Source organism: Equus quagga, chromosome 10, assembly GCF_021613505.1.
Source record: "Equus quagga isolate Etosha38 chromosome 10, UCLA_HA_Equagga_1.0, whole genome shotgun sequence".
Lineage (NCBI taxonomy): Eukaryota > Metazoa > Chordata > Mammalia > Perissodactyla > Equidae > Equus > Equus quagga.
Window position 1 is genome coordinate 93,754,336 of NC_060276.1, and position 18,825 is coordinate 93,773,160.

At 34.6% G+C, this 18,825-nt stretch overlaps 1 protein-coding gene across 2 annotated transcripts in view; it reads right to left on the reverse strand.

The window, feature by feature from the left end:
* CFAP47 (cilia and flagella associated protein 47) overlaps positions 1 to 18,825 on the reverse strand; it is a 431,185-nt gene that overhangs the window by 308,875 nt on the left and 103,485 nt on the right. For both annotated transcript variants that reach the window (XM_046672810.1, XM_046672809.1), the window contains exons 23-25: positions 15,848 to 15,942; positions 10,835 to 10,994; positions 3,473 to 3,668 (exon numbers count right to left, since the gene is read on the reverse strand). In XM_046672810.1, the coding sequence (XP_046528766.1) occupies positions 3,473 to 3,668; positions 10,835 to 10,994; positions 15,848 to 15,942 (451 nt within the window). The remainder of the gene's footprint in view (positions 1 to 3,472; positions 3,669 to 10,834; positions 10,995 to 15,847; positions 15,943 to 18,825) is intronic.

Here is an 18,825-nt window from a genome sequence, read left to right on the forward strand (position 1 = left end):
ATTCTTGACTTTTGATACTCCCACATAAAATACAGAATTTTACTTGTCAATTGCTATGAAAAATTTTTTATTTGACTTTTTATTGCAGTGGCATGGAATATGTAAGTTGATATGTGGATAAACTGGCTTTTGTAATATTGAATATTTCAATTCATGAATATGGTGTAAATCTTCATTTATTTACGAGTTCTTTGACTTAAGTCTTATAATTTTTTCCACACAGTTTCATGCAGTTCTTCCACATCTTTTGTTTTGGTTTCTTCCTATTAGCATTAATTTTGAATGTTTTTATAAATAGTAATTTTAGAGTTGTATGTTCTAAATGTTGTATGCTGAAATGCTATTGAATTTTAACTATCGGTCTTATATTTGTCTATCTTGATAAATGATCTTCATAGCTTTAAAAATTTTTCCACAGATTCTTTTAATTACCTATATGGAAAATCATCTACTCTACAGATAATGATGGTTTTGTAGCTTATTTTCCTATCCGTACATATTTTATTTCTCTTAACTCCCTGCATGGACAGGGTTCTTCAGTAAAATGTGTTAGAGAGGCAGTGGTAATAGGCATCCTTGCCTTTTCTTTTTTATTTAAAGAGAATTAATTTATGGTCCAGTATCCATCATAACGCCTCCTCTAGGTTTATAATAGGAAACTTTAACAACTGAAACAATATCTCTTTTACTCCCATTTAAGAGTTTTATCATGAATGGTTTTGGAATTCTATCAAATGCTTTTTTTTACATCTATGGAAATGATCAATCATGTCATTATTCTCTTTAATTTATAAATGTGGCAGATGAAATGAAAAGGCATTTTAGATTTTCTAAAATTAGGCAAACCTCGCAATGCTGGGATACATCTAGATTGGTCATGACCTATTAATACATTTATATTATACTATATTATGTTATATTAGTAATGTATATTATATATCCTTTAATTCATTAAGGATTATTGCATCTATATTCATAAGAAATACTGGCTTATAATTTACCATTCTCATACTGTCACTGTCTGGTTTTACAATAAAAAATTTCTGACTTCATAAAACAAATCAGGGCACATTTTCTCATTCTATTCTCTGGAAGAATTTGTACAAGTTTCGATATATCAGTTTCTTGAAAGTTTAGTAAAACTTGCTTGTAAAAACATCAGAGGATGGTGTTTTCCTTGTCAGAAGATGTTATGTACTGATTCAAAGACTATTTTTTGCCAGTATGGTTTAGTTAATTATATGTTTTCTATAAATTCTCCATTTCATTTAAGTTTTCAAATATATTGGAATAAATTTCTTCATAGTATTTTGCTTATCTCATATTTTCCACTGGATATATAGTTATGCTCCATTATTCCTAATATTATTTAGTTATGCTCCTTTCTTTTCTTTCCTCGTCAACTTCACTATATTAGTGTCTATTGTGTTAGTTTTTCAAAGAACGAACTTTCGCTTTCAGTGACCCTATCTATAGAGCTTTTGCCAGCATTCTGGTTTTAGTTTTCTCTTGCTTTTTAAAGTATGTTTCTCTTTTTCTCTCTTACAAACTTAACTGAGGTTTTGTTTGTTTCTATACTGTTTGTGTAGTTATATATAACCTTAGGTTTAGCGGACACCCTTAAAATTTTACCCTACACACTTTATTTTAAAATTTCTAAAAGTTATATTTAGTTCATTTTCAAATCTATATTGTATAATCCCATGTTAATTACTAATTTTTTGTAATGCCATCTTTTATTTTTTAAGAAATTATTTATATTCTGTGTCTGATCATTTCAATATCTGAATTACCTAAGAGTCTAAATCTCAAGATGGTTGTTTGTGCTGACTCTAAGTTACGGTCTCCTCCCTCCTTGTGAGTTTTGTCATGCTTGATACTGTGCTCATGCCTGGTTGATAGCAATGTGTAGAAACTGAAATATGAGCCAAAACTGAGGATGGCTTCATTTAGAGTACAGGTTCACAAAGTGTGGTCCATGGATCAGCAACGTCAGTATTATCTAGAAACTTATTAGAAATACAAATTATTACATCCCATTCCAGCCTTCCTGAATCATAAATTCCGGGGAGGGGACCTAACAAATTCTGTTTTAAAAAGTCCTTGAGCTGATTCTGATATACACTAAAGTTTGAGAACCACTGACCTAGAGAATATTTGCTTGCTACCGCTAAAAGGTTGAAGGACTTACATGGAACCATTTTCGCCTCTTCAGCGTCCTTGGATTAATCCAGGAATCTGAGATTAAGTTTTCCTACCTTGAAGTTGTCCCAAGATTTAAGAAAAAGCCTGCATGTGGCATATTATTGCAGCTCACCACTCCTACTCTGGTTTTAGCTTATAAGTATGTATTGTTTTGGTTTGGTTTGACTTGAGCCCTTTGAAGACCTCCCACATTTCTCAGAAGCCCAGCAATTAAATATATGTACAGATACATACACACACATACACGATCTACTTGTTTTGTAGTGTGAGGACTCGTAATGTATCTAGGCCAATAGTATTGGGATTTGGGCTATTTATAAATTCAAAAAAAAATAAAAACAGATTGCATTCCACTATAGTGTGCATGTGTTAAGCAGAATTCTGAGATGGCCCCCAAGAGTCCTGTCCCTTGGTGTACAAATTCTGTATAATTCCTACCCCTTGGGTGTCACAACCTGTAAATATGATGAGATATCTCTTTGGTGACTAAGTTATGTTATATGGTAATGGTAAAGGGACTTTCCATATTTAATTAGGTCCCTAGTCAATTGAATTTGTGGAAAGCAAAAGGGAGACTGTCATGGGAGGATCAGACTTAATCAGGTGAGATCTTAAAAGAAGGTTGAAAAGTCAGAGATGGAGAAATCAGAGAGACAATCTACTTCTGCCTTTGAATGAGTAAAGTGCCATGTTGTGAGGAGGACCTACATGGCTCAGACTTGAGGTTGGCTTTTGAGAGCTGAGATTGGTCCCAGCCAACAGTCAGCAAGAAAATGATGTCTTAATCCTAGAACTATATCGATTAATTCTGCCAACCACCGGAGAGCTTGGAGGAAGACTGAGCCTCAGCTGAGACTCCTGCTGTGGCCCACATCTTGATTTCTGCCTATTGAGACCATAAGCAGTGGACACAGCTAAACTGACCAAGACTCCTGATCCAAAGAAACCGTGAGATAACAAGTTCATGTTTTAAGGCACTAAGTCTGTGGTAATTTGTCACATAGCAATAGAAAACTAATACACTGAGTTTTTAAGCTTGCTTCTTATACCATGGAGACATAATAAAAATTTTTACAAGAAAATTAAACGACTGTGAGATAACTAAGTGGGCTTTTAAAAAATTTTCACCTTAAAATGTAAAGTTACATATTTTGATAGTTCGTTTCAACTACAGAAACAAGTCAGACATTGCTCATGACTCAAATAACAAAGACACGAACAAAAAAGTACATAAAGAAAATGTGGTAAATTCACATTAAGCATTTACCTGAAATAGTTTTGAGGTAAAATGCTGATATCCATCACAGTTGTTACATCCAAAGGAACAGGAGTGAAAAATATGAATGGAGGGTTGAACAATAACTTGGGTGATTTTACTTCTCCAACCAGACACAAAATTCGATAGCAAACTGGATTATCATTTAAACGTATAGGAATATTAGCTGTGTATTTTCTAGGATGATCTAATGAAAAAAAATTTAAGTATTTTACATTAATTCACACACAAAAATATCATTTACATAGTTTAAACCTTACTAAACATTAAAACGTACTCTGAAGTTATAGCTCAATGGAGTAGAACAGACTACCCAGAAACTGGATTTATCCTGCCAAGAAACTTAAGACATGTAATGAGGTGTCATTGAAATAAAAATATTAGAAAGGGGGTTGGCCTGGTGGCACAGTGGTCCTGGTTCAGATCCCGAGTGGGGACATGGTATCTGCTTGGCACGCCATGCTGTGGTAGGCGTCCACACATATAAAGTAGAGGAAGATGGGCACAGATGTTAGCTCAGGGCCAGCCTTCCTCAGCAAAAAGAGGAGGATTGGCAGCAGTTAGCTCAGGGCTAATCTTCCTCAAAAAAAAAAATATTATAAAGTACACTATGTCTAGAAATAAAGCAAGTCTCCTTAAAGTAAATTTTCATTATATATATGGAAATACATACATCTTGGGGAAACAGTGCAACAGGACTTCTTTTCTGACTGTTTTCTGCGCCTTAACAGGAGCTGCCCATCCCTTTAGTATATGCAGTATGAAGATGAGGTCAGATAACTGCCATACGGATCTCAGGGGACTGTTGAGAAATGGATGTGCTAAGAGGAAAGGAATGTGCTTTCTCCCAAATTTTTAAGTTTATGAAAGGCTGCAAGGGTTCACTGGCCAATTTCACCTGGCAGGAAAAGACAGGAAATACCCATGTGGCAACTCACTATAAGGAAAGGCAGTTTGTGTTGGAGAAAAGGGCTCAGCATAGGAGGCTGCAGGCTAGTTCTGGGTGAGAGGTTCCATACAGCAAGCTGCCAGCGCCCTTTTAGACTCAAATCCCCAAACTTAGTGTCTCATAGGGAGAAAAATGTGATCTGTTGAATATGAATTCAAGGTAATATCTTAGAATTCAACAACAGGACACCAGAGTGGCCTGGCAGAGATCAGGGCCATCAAGGGTATCATCAAAGCAGAGGATGAGAACGTTCTGGGTGACGCAGGGCCACGTTCAAAAGTGACATTGTGAACCATACACAAAAGCAATAGACTTATTGAACTGATCAAATCCACTCGTTCTCTCTGTACTGGATGCCTTTACTTGGTCAAACAAGCCCTTCACTTGTTCAAACAGTCTGGAAGCCTTGGAAAATGGTGGCTTGGAAAAAGAAGGGAGTGGGGACTTCCTACCAATAACGACAGAAGAGTACTGGGAATACTGTGAAAATATGAGGGACTGTATCTGTACTTTGAGCTAATCAAATGAGTTATAACAATTTACATATTTAAAACATTGCAAATCTATAGAAAAATGATGGTTTCATTTAATGAATCTGATATTGTCAAAATTATTTTGGGGAGGAAGAAAATCAAGTTAATTTCAGACTTAGGCAAGGTTTGAAGACTTACTGAATTCTGAAATCGAATGGGCTGCTTTGAGATTATTTCTGGGTTTCAGACCTGTCAAAGGTTTCTGGGGTCATGGAGAAGGTGGTTCCTTGTGTAACCTAATACGACTCTGGATTCAATAACATGTTTTTAAGCTCAAGTGTGCCTTCTCTAGTATCTGAGATGCAAGTTATATAAAGGTGTTACAGGCATGTTCAATTTTTTTAAGAGTTAGCTTGAGATCCTAAGGAGGGAACCCATAGATATGACTGCTTAGGCTCAGCCCCATACGGAAGGAAAAGTCAGACGGAAATGTTTCTTATTTCCTTCTGGACTGTCCAGTCCATTTCATCTGTATATAAATATTGACAGGGACATAAAGGAAAAGCTCTGTATAGAAATACAGATGGTGGCTTTAGCTGGACTAGCTTTTGTGCTATTTCTTTCAGGACCAGACATTGAAACTGAGAAGAAAAACACAGAAATATACAGAAATACATAATGAAACCTAGTTATTTTTACAAAATAAACTTCAGAATATGGAGAATATTTGATGTTTTCTATCACATTTTGAGTTCTAAACAGAAGTAATAAAAGATGGAACATTTCTTAAATCTACTAATCACAGAATCCTAGGTACTGTTTCTCATACATAAACTAAACTGATTGTACAATCCTATGTCAATAGATGGAGCAGGACATGGAGTTAATGCAACATAGTGCTAATAGAATATTATTGAGAGAATACATAGTTCAATGAACTGTCTGAAAAGCTTAAAAGTTATAATAGGTTCTTTTTGCTGTTGTTAAGATTGGCACCTGTTGCCAATCTTTTTTTTTTCCCTGCTTTATCTCCCCAAATCCCCCCTGGTACACAGTTGTATATCTTAGTTGCAGGTCCTTCTAGCTGTGGCATGTGGGATGCCACCTCAACGTGGCCTGACGAGCAGTGCCATGTCTGCACCCAGGATCCAAACCAGCGATATACTGGGCTGCCGCAGCATAGTGCGCGAACTTAACCACTCAGCCACGGGGCTGGCCCCTTTCTTTTGATAATATTAGTTGTATTTTATTTAGATTGTAGTATCCCAAAGATTCTGCTGCAAGTGATTTACAGAGAGAGTACTCTCAGGAGGAACCTTAGGTAAAGTGGGAATCAGAATATGGCAGGGCAAGAAGCTATGAAAAGTTGTGGTTTGCGGCCAGCCCAGTGGCATAGTGATTAAGTTTGTGTGCTCCTCTTCGACGGCCCGGGGTTCATGGGTTTGGATCCCGGGCACGGACCTACACACCGATCATCAACCCAGCTGTGGCAGGCATCCTACATATGAAATGGAGGAGGATGGGCACGGATGTTAGCTCAGGGCCAGTCTTCCTCAGCAAAAAAGAGGAGGATTGGCAGCAGATGTTAGCTCAGGGATAATCTTCCTCAAAAAAAAGAAGTAAGTTTCAATTCAATATCTAACCTTGCACCATAAGAAACAAGGGAAAAAGAGTAAATTACAACCAAACAAAGCAGAAGAGAGGAAATAGTAAATATTAGAAAATAAATTAATTGAATAGAGTATAAGAAAAAGTTAAGAAAATCAATAAAATCAAAAGTTGGTCTTTGAAAACATTATCAAATTTGAAAAGCCTTTGGCAAGAATGACCAAGAAAAAAAGAGAAGATTCAAACTACAAAAATCATGAATAAAAAAGGGAAAATCACTATTCACTTTACAGAAATTTAATAAAAGGACTGTAAGAGAACACAACGTACAGGTGTATATAAACCAACTAGATAACGTAGAGGAAATGGACAAATCCCTAGAAAGACACAAAGTATTTAAACTGATTCAAGAATAAATATAAAATCTGAATACACTTATAGAAAGAGATTGAAGTACCAATCAAAAACTTCTCATGTAGGACAGCCGAAACCCAAATGGCTTCACCGGTGAAATCTACTCAACATGTCATGAAGAATTAATATCAATCTTCACAAAAATGGAAATGAAGGGAATACTTCCCAAGCCATTCTCTAATGCCAGGGTAACAGAAAGAAACATTTCTGTTTATGGCCAATTGATTGTCAACAAGGGTACCAAGACAATTCAGTGAGGAAAAAATATCTTTTCAATAAATGGTGCTGGGACAAAGATATGCCCATGCAAAAGAATGAGATTGGAGCCTACCTTAAACCATATTAAGAAATAACTCAAAATAGATCACAGACCTAAATGTAAGAGATAAAATTATAAAACTTTAGGCAAAAATATGAGTAAATCACCATGAGCTTGGGTTATGTAATGTTTTCTTAGATATAACACTAAAAAACCTAAGTAACAAAAGAAAAATTAGATAAACTAGACTTCATCAAAGTTAAAAGCTATTTTGCATCGGTTGTCATTCATCACCAGAAAGTGAAAAGACAAATCTCAGAATGGAATAAAATATTTTCAAATAGCATATCTGATAAGGGAAGTTCATTCAGAATATATAAAGAACACTGACAACTCAAAAATAAAAAGACAGTCGAATTTCAAAATGGACAAAGGATTTCAATAGACATTTCTCCAAAGATGATAAACAAATTGACAATAAGCACATGAAAAAATGCTCAATATCAGTAGTCACCAGAGAAAAGCAAATAATAACTACAATGAGATATCACTTCACACTCATTAGGATAGCTATAATAAAAATGATAATAAGAAGGGCTAGCAAGGATGTGGAGAAATTAGAACCCTCATTCACTGCTGGTGGGATTTTAAATTGTTACACTTGCTTTGTAAAAACAGTTTGGCAGTTTCTTAAAATGTTAACCATCAAATTATCCTATGATCTGACAATTCCACTCCAAGATATACACCTAAATAAATGAAAACATGTCCACACAAAACTGTACATGAATGCTCATAACTACTTTACTCAGAATAGCCAAAACATAGAAATGATCCAAATGTTCATCAACTGAATGGGCACTGAATGTTTAGGAATAGACAAAATGTGATATATCCACACAATTATTTGGCAATAAAAAGGAATTAAGTACTGGTTCATGCTACCACATGGATGAATCTTGGAATTACTATGCTATGGGAAAAAAGCCAATCACGAGAGGACACACATTGTACGATTCCATTTATATGAAATGTCCACAGTAATCATATTCCTAAAGACAGGAAATAAATTACCAGTGAGCAGTAGTCAAATGGAGGGGGAGATGGGGAGTGACTACTAATGGATATGGGCTTTCCTTTTCAGGTGATGAGTATGCTCTAAAATTAGACTGTGGTGATGGTTGCACAACTGTGAGTATCCTGAAAACCACTATACTGTGCACCTTTTAAGGTGAACTTGTGTGTGAATTGAATTTAAATAAAATTGCTATTAAAAACTAAGTATAGTTATACAAGTATGTAAAAATAATTGCATCTGAGTGTGCATTTTGTCTTTCTTAAGGTATCTAATTAAAATATAAGAATTTAAGGGGCTGGCCGCGTGGGCGAGTGGTTGGGTTCGCGCACTCCGCTGCAGGCGGCCCAGGGTTTCGTTGGTTCGAATCCTGGGCGCGGACATGGCACTGCTCATGAGGCCACAGTGAGGCAGCGTCCCACATGCCACAACTAGAAGGACCCACAACGAAGAATATACAACTATGTACTGGGGGGCTTTGGGGAGAAAAAGGAAAAAAAAATAAAATCTTTAAAAAAAAAAAGAATTTAAGGCAAAATAGAAGGTATCTTTTTCTTCCTCTAGTAGTTTCCTCAACTTAATGAACAGTAAAAACAACTCAGAAAACCAGAAAAGAAATACATACTTGATTTGGAAATAACCAATAAGGAAAAGCGTTGAGGGCTATGTTCAGTGTCATATAAGCAAGGAAAAGCAAAAATGGCTACACTGAAAGAAAAAAAATAGTGGCAACCAGAGGGTCAAGCAACTCGACCTGGAACCTTGGTTCCAAGTCAAAATTACCCTGTAATTCAACTCTAACTCTTCAAGGATTCCATTCTCCATCCAGCTGCTCGATCCTGACAAGCCCAGCACTCATCCAATCGGCTAGCTTTGATGTGCTAGCACCTTGCCTCCTGCTACCTCAATGCCTGAGAGATGGAGAAGTCTCCAGCCCACTGAGTAAGAAGAGGGGGCGAATGGAATGATGCACGATGTTTTACAAAACACACTAACTGGAAATAAAATTCCAAATTATTTCAACAAATTCTTGAGCTACTGAGAATAGAAAGAAAGAAACTCATACTATGACTTTTACTTTTTTTGTGGGTAAGTTCACTGATACTGTTTCATCTTAGAACTGATAGGAAAATATATTTCAAAAATAAATGTTTTCAAAGGTTTAAAGAAAACCACATATAGAATAGAAATAAGATGTATAGTATGTAAAACAAAAACTTGATCAATATATAAAATTTAAGACAATATGATACAAATGAAATATGAAATAAAATTGCATGAAAATGAACAAGTAGGTATTATAACATGAAATATAAATAAGTTCAATTCCATTCCTAAAAACCACATTTCAATCTTTCTCAAGAAGAAAAGCAAATTCCTTTGGTTTACAATATTTACCCTAAATTTAAAAGACACAGATTGAAAATAAAGTGATATATCAGCCAAAGGCAGACAAAAGGAAGACAAAGTGGCAATATATCACACAAACAGCATTCAAACAAAAAGCATCTGGTAGAACAAAGAATATTATTTTAAATGTACATACTTATTTATAAAAGATAGACACAAACTTTTCATAACATCCAAATATACAGAGAAAAACTATTGGAGTCAAGAAAATTTTAAGAAACTGCCATTGTAGTAACACATTCAGACAGACTGCAGTAACAATTGTAAAGCAATGTAACAACATTGTATTAACAGATTCAGGAGGAGGATAAGAGGGAGGAGGAAGAGAAAAGGCATAAATATCGTAAATGAAGAGACAAATTTATTAGTTACCATGATTTTAGATTATAAACTATGTACTTAGAAAGCTATAGAGAATAATATTTGTAAACTTCCATTTCTAACCAGAGAAGTTCAGTCCAGGAGCCAAGTGCCAGATAAAATATAGGTATATTCTTTTCACACAGTGATGGTTAACTAAAAAGAATAATGGAAAAAAATCTCATGCACAATAATGATGCATATAAAATAAAACTTTAATTACTGGAAAAATATGCTATTCTTTGAAAGGAAAAACTCAATTACATGCCTTCTTCTAGAAACTAGAAAAAAGTAATCTAGAGTTCATTTCAAAAAGTAAATGTGTAAGAATTACCAAGAATTCTTGTAATAGATGTTTAATGATAGAAAATTTGTCATACCAATTATAAAAAGGTACAACAAAGTTGATGTAATAAAAAACAGTCAAAAAAGAAGTGGAAATATAGATAGACAAGGTGGCCAACTTCCCCCAAAGCAAGCATTCCAAGAGTACAAACCAGATGTTGCAACGCCTTTTCTGACCTAGCCTTGGAAGTCACACACCGTCACACCCATAATATCCCATGGGTCACATGTCAGCCCTATTTGATGTGGGAGGGGACTATTCAAGGGCATGAACACCAGGAGGTGAGGATCACTGGGAGCCACTTTTGAGGATGGTTATCACAAAACTTAGTGATAAACTTCTTGAAAGAGTTTTAAGAACATATAATAAAAATTCTAAACTTTTGTATATATCATAAAATAAAATAACATGGAAGGATAAATTCAAATATCAACAACAAATATAAGGAAAAGTACTTACTTGGACAAAAACTTATGGAAACATTACACTCTTCATGTGCTTGCAAAACCCCCTTCAGTACACTGAACTTGAATGTGCCGTCTCGGAAAAGTTTGCCAGTATTACTAATATCCAAAGTCCATGCCACAGCTTTTTTTGAAGTATTATGTAAGATAAGATCCTATTCATACAAAAAGAAATAAAAGAAAAAAATTATAAAAATTATGATGTGCAATATAAAATTTAGTTTGTATTACATAACAACTTGATGGGCCTATACACAAAGTGAAGCCATTAAAAGTGGTAATCATAGGTAAAATGTTTTAAAAGAAATGTTAGGCAAACAAAGGGGTATCCAAATATGTTCAGAGCCTATTAACAACTAGGAAAAGTAGACAAAGGATAGAGGTAAAATAAAAATAGCAAAATATTATGCTAGCTAGCAAGGATGCAAGAGTAACAAGAGCCTTCATTCATGCTTGTGAGAATCCAAAATAGCACAGTCACTTTGGAAAACAGTTTGGCAATTCCTTATAATGTTATTATGGTATTGAAGTGGTAGATCAGTTATTCTATACATTTTTTAAAACCCATAGAACTGTATACTACAAAGAGTGAACGTAAATGAATAAAAATTTAAAAAATCAACCAAGATGTTGGAGATCACAGGATGGATTGTAGACTATGACAAACTGTATTAAAAATGTATGAAACAATCTTACTGAAGTTAGTGAGTGTAGGGGGGAGTGGCCAAAGTAACTTCGGAAGACTGCTTTGACTGGAAACTATAAAGCTAATGACAAAAAGTTACTCTTTATAAACACTGTACTCTAGTGGTAAATGTTTTAGCAATTCTAATGTGCTACAGGTTAAAAATTCTGAAACTTCTTTACTAGTATACTAGGGTCATACAATAGGGAAACAGATTGTAAATAAGACAGCCAGATTTCTCATTGTAAGAGAAAGGAGTTAAACATGAGGAAGGAAGAGACTGGAATGAACCTTGTGGTGCTGGGTTAGAGTCAGAGATATCAGTCTGAACTCATGTTTAGAGATAGATGCATAGATAGATTGATAGCTAGATAGATAATAGAGAGGTAATTCTATGTGTATTCACAGGTTGGCACACATACAAATATTTCCTCACTCTATTTGCCAAAAGGGCCTAGAACACGTGACCCTCCATTAGCAGCTAGCAAACCTAGTGCACAGATGGTGGTTTCTAAATACCATTCTCCCATAAAAAGTACTGGGGTTTCTCAGAGAAAATAGTGATTCTAGAGCTGGAACAAGTAAAGTAAAAGACAATCCTAGACCATTTTGTAGTGCCAGAAAGTAAGAGAATGCTCAAAGATCATGATAGGAGTATGTCAAAGAGCCAGTCTAAAAGAGCTCCTAACGGCCAAACTGAAACAATTTTAGCAGCAAAACAATGTAATGTTGGATATAACTGAAAGTATAAAATAAATGTATGTAAGCCCATACTGATATTTTAAGTAATAAAATAAAAAATAAATGGAGGGAAAGAATAATCTTTCTTACAGAAAAATTGCAAATAATATATGTAAACTCCCCTCATCCAGAAGGTGGAGCTTAACCCCCTATCTGTTGAGTGTGGGCTAAAACTGACGACTCACTTCCAACGTATAGGGTGTGGAAAGGGAAAAATAGTTTCTCCAGGTTTACAGTGAAGAAATCTGGTATATAAAACCAGTGATAAGTCATGTTAATATCAGGGACTCCCTTCACATGATGTGACAAAAAGGACATTCCACCTCCCTGACATTCTTCCCTAAAACCCATAGAAAATAAGAGCTCAGTCTAGTCAGATGGAAAGCATCAGATAAACCAAAACTAAAGAACATTCTGAAAAAAATGCCAGACCAGTACCCTTTTTAAAATTGTCAAAGTCATATAAAAATTAGCAACACTGAGGGCCTGTCACATGACAGAGGAGAGTAAATGCAATATGGAATCCTGGATTGGACTCTGGGACAGTAAAAAGACATTAGTGAAAACCCAGTGAAATTCGAAGAGAACCTGTTGTTAGTTAATAATATTGTACTAATGCTCATTTCTTAGTTTTGAAAAATGTTCTATGGTTGTATAAGGTGTTACCATTACGGAAAGTTGTGTCAAAAGTATACAGCAACCCTCTGCACTGTCTTTGTAACGTTTTGGTAAATCTGGGGGCTATGGGCAAAAGTTGTGTACAGACTCATCTTTCCAGCGCAACCTACTATTAAAATGAAAACCTTCAACCAGGTTTTCTATTAACTTTACTCTTCAAAAATCTGAAGAGTACAGAATGATCCATGCAATGGTCACCCCAACAAAATAATGTACTTTGTTTCTTTCTAAAGTATGATTGATTTAAAATATTTAGCATAAAAAAAAGAGTTGGTTTTACTCCTAATGTCTCTAAGTACTTGAACATCTATTTAGTGCTAATATTTGTGTCTTTTATAACAAAGTTTATTTGCATCTTATAAATAAAACATCTTTTAAAACAGAAGGTGGGCACAAAATCGTACTGGCTATTTGAATGCCTCATTTTTCTCATTCTGAAATTGAGCAAATGGTGTAAGATCTCTAAAATACTATCCATTTCCATATCCTATTCTAAGATTAGAACTGACACAGTCAACTATAGAGGAACATTGTTTAGTTTGTTTAGTATGTGTAGTACTGTGTTATTTTTTTACAATTTTATCAAAATGATACATGTACACAGCTTACACAGAAAGTTCAAAAACGCTTATAAAAAACAGTTGTCCCAACTCAACTCCTCCTCATCAACAGTTCTGCTTTCCAGAAGCAACCAATTTTAGCCAATTCTGATTTGGATTTTCTCTAATAGTTAGAGCCTTATTCTAAATGCAATGCTGATATGGCTTCCTTTAGGTTTTTTATTGCTGCCATAACAAATTACCACAAATGCAGAGGTTTAAATAACACAAATTGATTATATTACATTGTTGTAGGTTAGAAGTTCAACACAGATGACACTGGACTAAGACGGAGGCGTTAGAAGGAACTATGAGACTTTCTGGAGGCTCTAGGGAAGAATGTGTTTCCCTGCCATTCTCAGTTTCTAGAGGTCAGACACATTCTTTGGCTGGCGGCCCCCCTTCCACTGTCTTCAAATCCAGCAACATCGCATCTCTCTGCCCTTCTTCTGATCACAGTCAGGAAAGGTTCTCTGGTTTCAACTACTCTTGTGAGTAGACTGGGACCACCCAGAAAATCTAGGATAATCTCCCTTGTTCAGGGTCCTTAATCTTAATCACATTACACATCAGCCAAGTATCTTTTGCAACATAAAGTAGTGTATTCACAAATTCTGAGGATCAGGATTTGGACAACTTTGGGGGCCATAATTTTGACTACCACATGGCTATTTCATGATTTATCAGATTCAGATACTGCCTCTTGATTGCCCACTGGTAAAGACAAGGATTTCTCTCATTTGCACTACCTCCACTCCTCTCACCTCCCCATTTTGGATATTTATACTCTCTTAATTCTTTCATTAGTCACCTGGTAACTTTAAGTGATATATTTATATCTCTAGTTCTTTTTCTGTCAACTTTAGACAACTCCCTTTAATTACCAACTATGTAAGACAAATTTCACTCCTCTTTTTTCTACCATTTCCAACTCTCCTGTCAACTTAACCTTCACATACATGTTGTACATATTATACACGTCATTTTATATATAATACATTACATATGATCACATTTTAATTATGCTCCATAAACATATTGAGACTTCTCTGTATTATACATTTTATTCTGACTCTGTAAATATTATTCATGGCAAATCCAAGCAGTGTATTAGAGTCACATTTCCTTTTCTGTGGGGTCAATGTGACTCCTTTGCCACTCAAGAGAGAAGGCTTTTATTGTCCAGATCATCTTTTATCATACCAACTGAATAAAATTTCAGTGATTTAAATAATCCCACATTTATGAAGGAATTGTTTTTCTCTAGAACTCAATCCAATTCACTTCACTAAAGCTTCCTTTCTAGCCCCACATACAAGGCCTTCTGCACACCTGAAGTCACATTACAGTTAGAAGTCTTACTGACTACAATTCGAAATATATTATGATGTACATCTGAAAGTTATATAATGTTACAACCCAATGTTACTGAAATAAAAAAATAAAAATAAAAAAGGATATACATATATAGCAAATGAACACATGACAAAATGTTTTTAACATCATTAGTAATTAGGGAAATGTAAATTAAAACCACAATGAGATACTATCACACACCTATCACAATGCCTAAAATTAAAAAAATAAAACTAGCTATTTCAATTAAAAAAAGAAGTTTTACTGACTATTTTTGCTTGAAACAGTCACATTTTAATTTCAGAAGAGGTCCTTTATTGTTCTCTACCTCTAATTTCATATAGCACTCTGCTATTATTTTATGGATGTGATATTAAATATTTTCTCCACATAATTTTCTACAAAACTACAGAGGTTCAAAATTGATTGTAGGAAAAGCAATATATAAGACAGAAAAGGGGAACTACAAATACAAATCTCTACAATGTACACATGAGCTTTCTTCTTACGCACGTCTCTCGTTTTTTTCTCTCTAGATGGATTCATAATTAGAAGAGAAGCAGAGATATCTAGCAGGAAAAAATCAGGTTATCATAGAAGTCACTTTATAATATACATGGACATTTTCCATTTTTATTATTGCCTCTTACCACATTTCCTTACCTGTATGGAACATATTTTACATTAATTTTAATCATAGCTTCCATTTATACAAGGAGAGAGGGATAATTTAATTCTATTTAAACTATTTTGAATAGTCTTATTAAATATATACATATATAAAATAAATGGCTTTATATGTGTTTGTATGCTTTGACCATTACTTGAGAAATACAATATATATATATGCAAGCTCTCTCAAAATGAAAGTATTCTTACAACACATGCTTCAAAATAATCAACTCAATAAACTAAAACAGTTGAAACTGCACCAGTTCTCTATACACACCTGAGTTTTTGTGACCTTCTTTTTAGGATCCATAGTATGTACTGGGATTTCAAAAATAAAATCAGTGCTGGACAATCTCACTGGTGCTTGCAGTACTATGAGAGGGAAGTAAATACACTGATAAAATATTAATAGATATAAGCTCATAGATAATTCTTACCATACTTTTCAACGTGAAACAGTAAAAAATACGTTTTTTCTATTTTTTATATTCCTAGCCAGAAAACAAAATTTCATTTTAAAACATTTCTAGAATACCTTGGTTTATCACATTTATAAAGTTCCAATTTTTCATTTTTAATGTTAATTAATTACAAGTAAAATAGAAAAATTACCCTTGAGACAATCAAAGAATATAAAATATACTAAATATTGAGCTGAGAAAAAAGTAAACAAAGTTAAACTGATCTCCATACTAGAGTTTGACCAATGCACAAGTGAAAAAAAAAATAGAGGAATATAAAAGAAAAAACATGAGAATAAAGGGAAAATATATAGACAGCATACCATATAACATTTCATACATGAAATAAGAAAGCTTTATGGTGAAAACGGCTATTCTATTGAAGATTAGGAATGGCACAATCCGTAACAATACACTAGAGAAGATACTACCTCCTGGAAAATCCTACAGTTTTTAATACCAGATTTATTTTTTAAGAGCAATTTTAGATTCACAGAAAAGTTGAGCAGAAAGTGTAGAGAATTCCCAAAGACCCCCTTGCCCTCACACGTGCATAGTCCCCTCCACTATCAACATCCTCTACCATGGTGGTATATTTGTTACAGTTGATTAACCCACAAGGACACACCATTATAACCCAAGTCCACTGTTACAATTAGGGATCACTTGTGGTGTGGTACACACTATGGGTTTGAACATATGTATAACCACATGTATGCATCATCATAGTATGATACAGAGGAGACTTACCGCTCTAAAAATCCTCTCTCGTCTGCCTATTTATCTTTCTCTCCCCACAGTCCTCAGAAACCACTAATCATTTTACTGTCTCCATAGTTTTGCCTTTTCCAGAAAGTCATACAGTTAAAATGATACAGTATGTAGCATTTTGAGATTGGCTTCTTTCACTTAGTAATATACATTTAAAGTCCACGGGATCTGTATCAAGGACTTGATAGCTCATTTGGTTTTAGCACTGAATAATATTCCCCTGTCTGGATGCACCACAGTCTATTTATCCATTCACCACTGAACAGCATTTTGGTTGCTTCCAAGTTTTAGCAATTATTAACAAAGCTGCCATAAACACTCGTGTGCGGATTTTTGTGTGGACATAAGTTTTCAACTCCTTTGGGAAAATACCAAGGAGCACGATTTCCTGTACCATATGGTAAGAGTATGTTTAGTGTTGTAAGAAACCACCAAATGCCCAACTATCTTCCACCATAGCAGTCTCATTTTATCATTGCTATCAGCAATGCAATCTCACCAGCAACTGCATTCCCATCAGTTTCTGTTGTTCCACATCTTCTCCAGCATTTAGTGTTGTCAGTGTTCTGGATTTTGGCCATTCCAATAGGTGTATCGTACTATCTTACTGCTGCTTTAACTTGCATTTCCCTGATGACATATGATGTGGAGGATTTTTTCATATGTTTATTTGCCATCTGTATATCCTCTTTGGTGACGTCTATGTTCAGATCTTTGGCCCATTTTTTAATTGTTTTTTTGCTTATTGTTGAGTTTCTAAGGGTTCTCTGTGTATTTTGGATGGCAATTCCTTATCAGATATGTCTTTTGCAAATATTTATCCCAGCCAGTGGTTTATCTTTTTAGTCTTTTGACAGTGTCTTTTGCAGAGCAGAAATTTTTAATTTTACTGAAATCCAGTTCATCAATTCTTTCTTTCATGGATCTTGCCTTTGTTCTACCTAAAATGTCATTGTCAAACCCAAGGTCATCTAGATTTCTTCCTAGGATATCTTCTAAGAGTTTCATATTTTTGCATTTTAAATTTAGGTTTATGATCCATTTTGAGTTAATTTGAGTGAAGAGTATAAGGTCTATGTCCAGATTCGTTTTTTTGCTTGTGGATGTCTAGTTGTTCAACATCAATTTTTGAAAACAGCATCTTTTCTGAGTTGTATTGTATCTACTCCTCTGTCAAAGATCAGTTGACTATGTTTATGTGCGTCTATTTCTGGGCTCTCTTTTCTGTTCCATTGACCTATTTGTCTGTATTTTTGCTGATATTAAACTCTCTTGATTACTGTACCTTTGTAGTAAGTCTTGAAATCAGATAGTGTCCGTCCTCCAACTTTGTTCTTCTCTTTCAATAGTGTGTTGGCCATTGTGGGTCTTTTCCCTTTCCATACAAACTTTGAATCAATCTGTCTGTCAATATCCACAAAATAACTTACTGAGATTTTGGTTGGGATTACACTGAGTCTGTAGATCAAGTTGGGAAGAGCTGCCATCTTGAAAATATTGAGTCTTCCTATGCACAGACATGCAACATTGCTCCATTTATTTAATTCTTCTTTGATATCTTTCATTAGAGTTTTGTAGTGTTCCTCATATAGATCTCATAAATATTTTCTTAGATTTATACATAAGTATTTCACCTTTTTGGGTGCTACATTGGCACCCAAATACTGTTGACATTAAATAGTATTTTCTACTTAATTTCAAAAAAAGAAAACTAGAAAAGCCACAAATATATGGAGATTAAACAAAATGCTACTGAACAACTACTGGATCAATGAAGAAACCAAAGGAGAAAGCAAACAATACCTGGAGACAAATGAAAATGAAAATCTTACACGCCAAAATTTATGGGATACAGCAAAAGCAGTTCTAAGAGGGAAGTTTACAGCAATACAGGCCTACCTCAACAAACAAGAAAAATCCCAAATAAACAATCTAATAGTGAACATAAAGGAACTGTAAAAAGAAGAACAAACAAAGCCCAAAATCAGTAGAATGAAGGAAATAATAAAAATCAGAGCAGAAA